Source organism: Setaria viridis, chromosome 8, assembly GCF_005286985.2.
Source record: "Setaria viridis chromosome 8, Setaria_viridis_v4.0, whole genome shotgun sequence".
Classification (NCBI taxonomy): domain Eukaryota; kingdom Viridiplantae; phylum Streptophyta; class Magnoliopsida; order Poales; family Poaceae; genus Setaria; species Setaria viridis.
In genome coordinates, this window is record NC_048270.2 from 35,509,089 (window position 1) to 35,520,485 (window position 11,397).

At 40.8% G+C, this 11,397-nt stretch overlaps 1 protein-coding gene across 1 annotated transcript; it reads right to left on the reverse strand.

The window, feature by feature from the left end:
* Nucleotides 1-5,620: 5,620 nt before the first annotated feature.
* LOC117834203 (uncharacterized) lies at nucleotides 5,621-9,514 on the reverse strand. Its single transcript, XM_034713831.2, has 2 exons — nucleotides 6,493-9,514; nucleotides 5,621-6,308 (listed from the first exon to the last, which is right to left on the reverse strand). Exons 1-2 carry the CDS (start codon nucleotides 9,473-9,475, stop codon nucleotides 5,914-5,916), a joined length of 3,378 nt encoding a protein of 1,125 aa, XP_034569722.1. The 5' UTR covers nucleotides 9,476-9,514; the 3' UTR covers nucleotides 5,621-5,913.
* Between the last annotated feature and the right edge of the window lie 1,883 nt (nucleotides 9,515-11,397).

The window sequence follows — 11,397 nt, forward strand, 5'->3', positions numbered from 1 at the left end:
TGAAAAGTCTTCATGATGCCATAGGAACCAATCTCACTTATAGTACCGCTTATCATCCTCAAACCGATGGTCAAATCAAAAAAGTCAATAAAGTCCTAGAAGATATGTTGTGAGCTTGTGTGCTTATTTATGAGAAAAAGTGGGTAACTTGCTTGCCATTTGCGGAATTCTCTTATAAAAATAACTTTCAGGCAAGTCCTATGGAAGAAGGTGTAGAACTCCTATCAATTGGTTCGATTCCGGGGAAAGACCTTTCTTTTGTCCCAATTTGGTAATGGAGGCCCAAGAACAAGTGAAGACCATTCGTGAGAACCTTCACATCGCTCAACCTCGCCAAAAGAATTATGCCGATCATCACTGTCGTGAGCTATATTTCAAAGTTGGTGACCATGTATACCTTAAGGTCTCTCCTTTCAAGGGCACTCCTCGTTTCCTAGTGAAGGGAAAATTGGCTCCTCGATATGTTAGACCTTACAAAATCACCAAAAGAATCAGCATTGTGGCCCATTAATTGGAACTTTCTCCATCACTTTCTGTCGTTCATAATGTGTTTCATGTATCTCAACTAAAGAAGTGTCTTCGTGTGCCAACCAAAAATATGGACATGGAAAAATTCTTGACCTTCGACCGGGCCTAACCTATGATGAGCATCCTATTGGTATTCTTGATCACATTGAGAGGAAAATGAGAAAGTGAAATGTCAAGTTTGTTAAGGTTCAATGGAGTAACCTCTCCGAAGATGAAGCTACTTGGGAACGTGAGGATAAAATGAGAGAAGAGTATCCCGAGCTTTTCTCCGATGAGTAAGCCCTAACTACACCGAGCACACCATGTTTCCTTGTGTTAATTAATGCATCAATATCGTTATATGTGTACACAATCACCATAAAAAAGGTCTCACTAATCCCTCACTAACCAACCATGTCCTTGTGAAATCTCTTGGTTAAATTAACTTGTCTGTGGCCTCTCTAACCTTGGGGTTTTTCATGAATTCTTTGCTATCCCTCCATTCCACCTTTCATCTCATCACTTGAATCTTGGGACAAGATTCTCTTAGGGGGCGGGGGGGGATTTGTCACGACCAAAAGATGCAAAACAAGTTTAACATGTTGACATGAGCATCATTTGTGCATAATTGAGCATCATGGTCATGCATTTGTTTAAGTTAACAAAATTGTTGTTTATTGTTGAATTTCGAACTTGTGAAGCAACTCAAATTTCTGCTATTCAACTGTGCCTCTTGTTATTTTATTTAAATACTAGATGCAATTTGATCATTTTACAGTAATTTTACATAATTTTTTAGTGATGTTTCGTTGTGTTAAAAAATCATTTAAGTTTCCGTTTTGGCTGTTTTTTTTTGTCAATTGTGTGAAAATGTTCATGAGGTGATTCTTGTGGCATTGTGTTCTTTGTGATTTTATCTTTCAAATGAGTATTTTTGGGAGATTTTTGGGTGCCTTTAGCTGGGTCGTTTGAGTGGGGAAAGTTGAACGGTTTGAATTCGACCGGCCCCATGCGTCACCCTCCTCTTCCTCCTCTCCCGCGCCTGCGCACCTGCCCATTGGGCAGCGCCTACGGTGCTTGGCATACTGCCACAACTGGACTTGCCACCGTGGCTCTGCCCGACGCGGAATGCCACCCCTGTCCTCGCCCCGCTCCTCCGTTATAAGCTCGAGCGCCGGCTCCCCAAACCCTATCCCATCCGCCACCAGTGCCGCTGCCACCTCCAAGCGCCGCCACCGCCTTTGCTGGGCCGATTCGCCGCCAACGATAAGGCACCGGCCGATTCCTCTCACCCAAAGCTTCCCTGCAAGCCCGCGAACCCATTCCACTACTCACCTTTCCTTCCCTCTCCTTGTGCAGGGCGCTCATCGGCTGGCACCATCCACCTCCTGCCGTGGTCTCCTAGAGTCTGCTGCGCCACCTCCTCCTCGTCGTTAGGCCACTGCCAGTAAGCCCCGCCGCTCTCCCTGTCGCGCCGAGCTGTTTCCCCCACTGCCGCCAGCCAGGGCCATGGCTGGCCATGCGCCGTGCCGTGCCTGTGCCTATCTGTGTGTGTGTGGGGGGGGGTGCTGTGAGAGAAGAAGGAGAAGGAGAGGGGGGTATGGGGAAGTTTCAAGGACTTAAGTGCAAGATCTCAATAGATGTGAGGGTTTAAATGCAAGATGACCACAATTTTCTTTTGTTTCCTAGATTTAAATGGTTGCATAGATGAAACTTGTTTTGTTGTGTTGATGATATCTAGTTTATTTCAAAAATGATTATGTGCATGTTTCTCTTCCATAGCTGGTTCTATGATTTATTTTGCTCTAAGAGTTGTTAAATGCTTTATGCATCATGTGGTAGTCCAAAAATTATGAAACCAATTTTGTTAACTTCCATTTATCATGTATGTTCAAGATCTGCAACTTGTATTAATGGAATCTATGGTTTTCATGCTGTTTTAAATCTAATGCTTGTTTATTGTCTTAATTTTGTTATTTGCATGATAATTAGTTGAAAAAACATAAAGTGTCGAAACCACTTCTGTTAGCCTGTGTTTTCTGCATAGAATCCATTAAAAATGATGTTGATGCTTTTCTGGTTAATTTATATACCTTTTATGAGTTAATATGCTTAATAGTGGTTTGTCTTGTTTATTTTATATCTCCACTTTGAAAATTGATTTTGATGTGAATCCAATTCTCACGATTTTGTATTGTTGTTTTCTGTCAATAGAATTTATTTCATAATTGTTTCTTAACAAATGATTTTAATCTTGCAATTATGTGATTTCTTTTGGCTTATAATTTAAAATAATCTCTCTCATTGTTCTTGTATGATTTTGTATTGTTTTTAGCTAGATTGTTCTGTTAACAATTCATTTCGTTCTATTTCTTTTATTTTCCATGCATTTCTTGAGCATTTGCACTCATAGCATCATCCCTAATGCATGCAAGCATTTCATGCATTTTAGACAACGACTTGCCGGAGAATGTCACATTTGAGCTTGAAGCCGAGGTTGAAGTAGAGGTTGAGGTTGAGCCCGAGGAAAATCAAGGCAAGCAACTATGCATACTTATCCTACTTATCTAAATAATTTGTTACTATGTATAGCTATGGGATGCATGTGGGTTATCTATCTTATTGCACTATTAGAACTATGTCTTTTTCATTATGGCCTCCCTTACTTTGTTGTCATATACCTTGTCACTCAAGTAGTATGGGTAATAATAAATTAGTCTTGTAATTGCTTAGCCATGCTTAGTCATAAAATAATCACTTTGGTAAGGGAAATGGTTATAGGTTAATCAACACCGATTCTAATAAGGTTATTTAATGTTGTTGAATAAATGAACATAATGGTTAATTTGGATACGAGATTTAAGCGGTGTGTAGGGTCATGAGAATGGAGTCTTGGTGACATAGACCGCTTGACTCGGTTAAGGACCATCCGTTGTTGACGTTGGTTTGAGCACCCCTTTTCGTGCTACCACATATTTTTGAATGGGATGTATAAGCCTAATACCTTGCTTTATTCGCTATATGAGGCACGATCTTAGATGTGTGGTCCTTGGACTATGTAGAGGAGCCTAAAATGTCCCCTGTGGACCTAGGTTATCCTCCACACAAGCTAGGCATGTTTTTCTCATAGTCCAGGGCGGTTTGGAAAGGGTTGGCATGAGTACCCCCTTGTGCACCATTTATCGGGTGTGCGATCATCAAGGTCCTCGAGTCGTATGGGTAAAGATTACACCCTTACAAGGTTAAATCAATTCGAATTGCCACGCTCTTGGTTATGAGCAAGCTCAAGTTCCATGAATTCATTGTAGAGTCATCAGATGTTTTTGATACTTGTTCATATATTTATGTTGTATGTTACCATGTTGATGCAATTGTTTTCAACTAAAATTTATGGTTGGTTTGGGCAAGATTAATAAAACTTTCTAGCTGTCCATAGGGTGTTATTCACATGCTTATGGTCAAAAATTAAGGATAGGATGAGATAGGTTTTTGCAAATCTACTTAACTTTACAGCTTTACTCCTTGTTCACCCTTATGCATGCTCCTTGTTATATATTTGCGTAAGACTTGCAAGAGTATCTTTTTGTACTCATGTTGCTATCGCTCACTAAAGTTGCAGGTGAACCGGAGGCCGTGTGCGGTCACTTTTACACCCCCCGATTCGAGCATGGGTGATGAGTGACTAGAACGGTTATTTGTTACTTCGGTGGTGTTCTTGGGCAATGATACATCATTTCTTTTGCATTTTTCTAACGTATCCACTGTGTAGTAGAGCTTTTTTCATGGGTTAGATGTTGGGAAAACTTAAACCTTAATGTTTAATTTCATGTTGTTGTTGTAATGAGTCCAAGACTTGTATTTTGGAGCTCATTTAATTAAATTTCATATTTGAACCATGTGTGTAATGAACTTGTAATCTTAATTGTTGAACTTGTGTAATGTTTAAAATTTCTCTTTATGGTTCACGTGGTGATGTGCGATTTGTACGGTTGATGTTGCTCGATCTTGGGTGTGTTGTGAAACACCTACCGGGACTAGCGAATTTGTCTCTTGTTATGTTGAATTGCACCGAGTCTTCCATCTCTAGGTGTGGGTTGCTACTTGATACGTCACAAGACTAGTAAGTGTTGGCTCTCATTTTATTAGCATGACCATGAATTCACTTAATTCGAGATCAAATTGGACGGTTCTCACACCTCTCTTTGGTGTGCCGCCTTTCAAGGAAGGTAAAATGCACTTCAGTGCACCATTTGTTTAGCTAAAGTAGTGTAGCATGTTATTGCTTTGGAGTTAGCTTATTGGTATATGCCAATTAAAGGGGAATAATTTATGGTAAAGCCAAGTTTGGTGTCAGTGTAACTTGCCAAGAAATCAAACATAGAAAAAGTGGTACTTTGGATCACAAAGGTTGGTGTATTTCCCATATTTGGAGACAGAGAATGCTGACCTTATTCTCTAGACCAAATACAAAGATAAAAGGGCCACAATTATTGTCAATATAAGTGTAAAAAATACCAAATATATTGCTACAATTCTTTTTTTTCGAACTACGCAGGAGAGCTACACATTATTTCATTAAGAAAGAAGAGAATAGTACAACGATCCTTGAAATGTCGAGATTGAGGTTAACACCACACACATGCACGCACACAAGCACACACACAGGACCTGACACTAAAAGGGAACAAACATGACTAGGTGAACGTCGTGGTTTTAAACCGCCGCAGTCAACGACCAAGCAAGATTGCTACAATTCTGAGATTTATCATTTCAAGCCATGTCAAACAACTCACATAGCTTTGTGAACGATGCTGCTGCAATGGTGAACCACTTTGGCCATTGTAATAAATTGCTTATTTCAATGTTATGCAGATGGACAGAAGTTGGATCAATAGTAGGCTATTTTGCAAGCCACATCTGGATGGGGTCGCTGAGTTCATGAAGATTGTTTTGGAGAGATTTAGTGAGAATGAAGAGATACTTCGTTCATGTCATATGTGCTTGAACCAGGTCCGAGCGCATAAAGGAGTTGTGGAGTATCACTTATATTGACAGCAGTGTTAGATAAGAGTAGCGTCTTCATGGAAATTTAGAGGGCCAGTGACAACACCAGTAGATCTAATCCTTGCAAATTCAGAACCGGACATGTATACATGTCATATTTGAAATTACACTTTCTGCCTACCGTACTGTGATATGGTTTCATCTTCATTTCTGCGTTTCTGTACCATAATTATTAGAGCGCCAGTGACAACACCAGTAGACCTAATCCTTGAAAATTCAGAACCACAGCATAAATTTTGAAGAACTACAACAGAACAGCTTCGCAGGAAGATTCCTTCAGTCACTTGAGCAAAATAAGCATAGATTATATTGCACCTGTAACATGCAAACAAAACCAGGTGACTATTCCTCAACACATATTAGTGCTGAGATTGTCTGTTTTATTGTGGAGACTTCAGCATAAACGTCTAATATTGTTGGTCGATCCTTTGGTGTCTGCATGGAGCATGCGAGGCCAAGCTTAACAAGCTGCATGATGCAGTTAAGAATTCCCATTGTTACATGCTTTTCATGGTCTAGGTTAGTGTCCACGCCTTCAGATCCGAAATTTGGGATGATCTTAGGATCAAGTATCTCACATATCTTTTCGGGAAATGCATTTCCGACAAATTTCTGAAGGCTCAAACCATTATTAAATAACTCATCTGTTGGGCGTTTCCCAGTGAGCATTTCTAGAATGATAATTCCATAGCTGTATACATCGCCTTCTTTTGAGATCTTGCTCCCAGTTCCATACTCTGCATTATTTAACATTCAATAATATTACAACATTGATTATTATTGGAAATAATAAAAGGTTCCTTTTTGAAAAAAATCAGTAAATCATGAATGATATTATGGATAACCTATAACTTTTATAGTGATGAAAGATATTAAGATAGTAAATGTTTTTTTTTTCAGGTAAAGATAGTAAATGTTTACCTGGTGCAATGTATCCAATTGATCCTCTTGGTCCCGCTAAGCTTGAACTAGTAATACTTGAGGAATTATGAATTTGAAGGAACTTAGCTAACCCAAAGTCGCTGACACGGGCTCCCATGATATCATCTAGAAGCACATTGCTAGGCTTCAAATCACAATGGACAATTGGGGGCACGCAACGGTTATGTAAATAATCCAATGCAGCAGCGATGTCCACCGCTATTGTTACTCTGGAGCGCAAACTCAACGGTCTTCTCATTTCCGAATAAATCCAGCTCTCTAGGGTGCCATTGGCCATATATTCGATTATAAGAGCTTTGAAATCATTCCCTTTATTGTCCCACGTTGAGCATGCAGAAATCACCCTTAGGAGATTACGATGACGAGTGTTTCTAAAAGCCTCACACTCAGCAACAAAGCTTTTTGGTGCTCCAAGTTCATCAAGTTTGAAAACTTTGATAGCAACAATTTTACTTGCTTCAGACTCAAGTACACCCTTATATACTGATCCATATGCCCCTGAGCCAACCAAGTTGTCTGAAGAGAAACCGTTTGTCGCTTTGACTAAATCAGCATAGGAGAAGTTCTTCATCTCATTGAATGATGGATGATCTGACCGTTTAGATCTCTTTCTTTTTTTCAAGAGAATAAATACAACACATGCCACAAAGACCAAAGCAAGGGCCACACTAATCACAGTTATCATTAGATTGCGTGAAGAAGAGCGCTGGTGTCTGGATGATTCCACGCAAAGTGGCAGTTGAAACTTAGGGGAACGAGAGCATAACATACTGTTTCCTTGGACAAGTACCTCACTAGAATTTTGAAATATCCCTCCTTCTGGCATTTGACCCTCAAGGTTATTGAAGGACAAGTTCAGTAGCTTCAAAGAATTGAAGGATTGAAAAAAGTTTGGAATTTGTCCACTCAAGTTATTTCGAGAGAGGTCAATCTCAGCAACACCTCCCAAATTGATGAATGACTCAGGAATTCTGCCATCAAGAAAGTTACCCTCCAGATGAAGGGACTCTAAGCGGACACACGCACCCAGACTAACTGGAATTTGCCCAGAAAGATGGTTGTTGGAAAAATTTAGTAGGCCAATATTGATCAAGCCACCAATCTCCTGTGGAATTTGTCCAGACAGCTGATTGTGGGACAAATCGAAACCTTCTGTTAAGGAGATAAGAGAAAAGAGCTCTTTTGGTATGCTCCCGTTCAAGGTGTTACATGAAAGGTTGAGAGTGATTAATTTTTTGCAATCGCCTAGTGATCTAGGAATGGCTCCACTGAAATTATTATCTTGCAAAAAGAGCTTGTTCAGTTGGCCGAGTTTGCCTATTGAAAGCGGAATTTGTCCAGAAAGATTGTTCTGTGACAAACTTAGGGAAGTCAAGTTTGCAAGATTTCCAATTGTGCCAGGGAGATTTCCGGCAAAATAATTCTGCTCCAATCTAAGCCGCATCAGGTTTGTGAGGTTCCCTATCTCTGGTGGTATGGTACCGGATATTTTATTTGCGTGCAGCCACAAAGCATTTAGGGTGTTTGCAAGACTACCAACTGAACCTGGCAAATTCCCTTGCATTACGTTTGTTGCCAATGACAAAACCTCCAACTGCGTGCAATTTTCCAATGAGGAGAGGAAAGACCAATCTCCAGCTTCCAGCTGATTACTTGCCAAAATAAGTTCGTTTAACTTATAAAGGGGCCCAAAAGAAGGGATAATACCGTGGAATGCATTAGCCCCTAGGTTAATTGACTCAAGATCAGTTGCATTGGCCAAAGAAGGAGGGATTTTTCCTCCAAAGTTATTTTGCTGCAAAATCAACGTTTGGATGCTTGGAAGGGTGTACCCGATGTCAAATGGAAGGGCATCAGTGAAATAGTTGACGCCCATACTAAGGTACATGAGTGAAGAAATGTTGTATAGGGAGGGTTCAACAGTCCCTCGGAAATTGTTGTAAGATATATCAAGGTCTTGCAAGTTTGGTATTTTGCTTATACTTACTGGGATGCTGCCCTGTAAATGATTAGATGCAAGCAAGAGCGAACGAAGGGAAGAAAAATTCCCCAAAGATGAAGGTATGGTACCTGCAAGACCATTCACCGATAATGTAAGATATTGCAAAGGTGAGTTGAGATTTGAAACATCTGGTATGGACCCAGTAAAATTATTCCACCCGAGGTTTAATCTTCGAAGTGATGTGCTGTTGAACAGGGCTGGAGGAATACCTCCACCGAGGTTGTTTTTTACCAAGTTCAATACTTGCAGCGAGGAACTGTTAGCAAGGGCGGAGGGAATAGGCCCTGTGAGGGTATTGTTGGCGAGGACTACAGAAACAAGGGCTGGGCTGCTTCCAAGTGAATGGGGAATGCTGCCCGTCAAACTGTTGCGAGCAAGATATAAAACCGAAAGATTGCGGAGCATCCCTAGCTCTTCTGGGATGCTTCCACTGAGCTTGTTGCTCCTGAGATCAATCACCTGAAGATATGTGGAAGACATAGTGTTTGGGATGGAACCGGTAAAGCTGTTAGAGCTGAGGTTAAGGTAGCTCAACTTACTCAGCTGCCCAAGTTCTGGTGGAATCTGACCACTGAGTTGATTATCCGGTAAGTGGATCCTTGTCAGGAGAGTGAGGTTGACGATGCAGGGTGGTATTTGGCCACTAAGGCCATATGATTCGAGGTCCAGCGCAACGACACGAGTTGTGTTCGTCTTGCTGCAAGTAACACCGGGCCAGCGGCAGAAACTGAGGGAATCGTTCTGCTTCCATGAGCCTAGGAGGTTGGTGGCGTTTGAGAGGTGGAGCTTGATGCAAAGGAGGGTTTGGAAATCTGTGTTGGATGAAGAAAAAGAAGCAGCAGCAATAGCAGCAGGGAATACTGCAAAGCTCGAAAGAGAGGAGAGGACAACAAAGATTAAGAGCCGCACGGATCTGAGAGTCCCCAAATGAGGCACATTTTTTCTTTGTCTGTCACACATGTTGTGATCCTTCTTCTCTAATACAAAGTTTCCTGAGATCTACTAGCATTTATACAAGGAACACGTAAGCTGCTACCTGCCTAGCTCTATGCACATTTCCCTTGCAAAGTAGTAACTTCATTCAAAGATTCTGTTTTGGACCACATGTACGCGGTAAAGGTTGGACCGACGCTCAGCACACTTGGCCACTTGTCTTTCTATGAACGCAGACAAAAATGACTAGACTAGATATTTAGTCATTTGGCAGCCAATGCACGTGGATTCTGCATGTTTATTTGCCCACTAAAGTTCCACGATACTTCTACAAGGAGAAAGTCAATGTATGGGCACTAGTAGAGAATTGACCTTTAGTCCCGGTTGGTAGGGTGCATATCTCCCGAAAATCCATCCGGGATAAACTAACCGGGACAAAAGGGGGGTCTTTAGTCCCGGGTCTTTCAACCGGGAGTAAAGGTCCCCCTTTAGTCCTGGTTGGTGTCACCAACCGAGACTAAAGGGCCTGCCATGCATGGCACTGCCTGGCGCCTGAATTTTTCATGCATGCATCACGTACGTAGTATCGCGGCCCTTTTGTTAACCTTTAGTAGTTGAGATTTATTTAGAATGAAATCAACCAGTATTTAAACGAATGGGATTTGTAATTATACAATTACTATATATATACACAATTCTTATACACAATTCATATACACAATTCAACTAGTACAAATCGATCATAATTAGCGCGTATTATATATACAAATAAATCAAAGTATCTATCTACAATCTTCCCGTCGAGGTGTTGCTGATCGGAGTGTCTAATTGTCGTCCATCGTAATAAAATTCTCCTTTTGGATCTACCACCTCGTCCATTAGGAATCCAACGAGACCTTCACATATTGCCGCTACTCTTTCTTCCTTCAAGAGTCCTTGTTGAATATTTAACATCTATAATTTGGAAATTTGTGAATGTTACACGAACAAATACATATAAGGAGCTAGAAAATAATTAACTAGTAATAGTTTTATTTTACGTACTTTAAAGTTGTGCGGCGTCATCTTTAGTCCCTTGGGTCCCATAAAACTGTGCATGTGCTCACAGATGTAGTAGCCACATAGATTATTCCCGGGTTCCTGTCTTAAGCACTTCAGTGCGGAAAAAAATAAGTTATGAAATATTCTTGTTATACAATGTAATAAATGTGCAGACTTCATACGTACCGGGAAGTCTGTGTTCCATGTAAGTTTTTCTTTGAATGGACCTTTGTGTGTCCTTATGAATTGTTTCCATGCGCTGCGGATTAGAATAATGAATGATATAGTGTAACAGGGATAAAATTTAGGAAACAAACTTTTGCATAGAGATAAAGGTCCAGAATTATTACAAGCCTAGCATGTCTTGCATTTCTTGGTACTCCACCGGATCTTTCCTCAACGAATCGAAGACAGTGACGTGGCTTCTTTCAGGCTCAATTATAATAAGGATCCAGTGGAAGCTGCGTGCGTAAAATGTTCATGCATATTAGAGCTAACTAACATGTAGAGATAAGGAAAAAGACATCGAAAGTAGACGGTATACACACACTTACTTGAAGTTGTATGGAAGTAGTATGAAATCCATGAATGTTTGTTTGTCTAGGAAATTGTATACTTCCACCAAGGTTTTTTCCGGCGCTAATTGTATCTGTTGTTGGTTAACTACAGATGGATCCATGAAGCCTATATGTAGGTACGCCTCTCGGCGGCATGTCTGAATTAGCATCCTACATGAAATGGAAGACGAAGTTAGTACGGTGACGCACGCCAATATTTACATGTAGAGATAAACGGACACTTACAGAACCCAAGCGCTGATCAGAGAGACGTCCAGAGCATCATGATGGTACACTTCGTATATATCCTTGAAGTCTAGCCACAGCACTTTCTCGCCTTCGCCGTGAAAA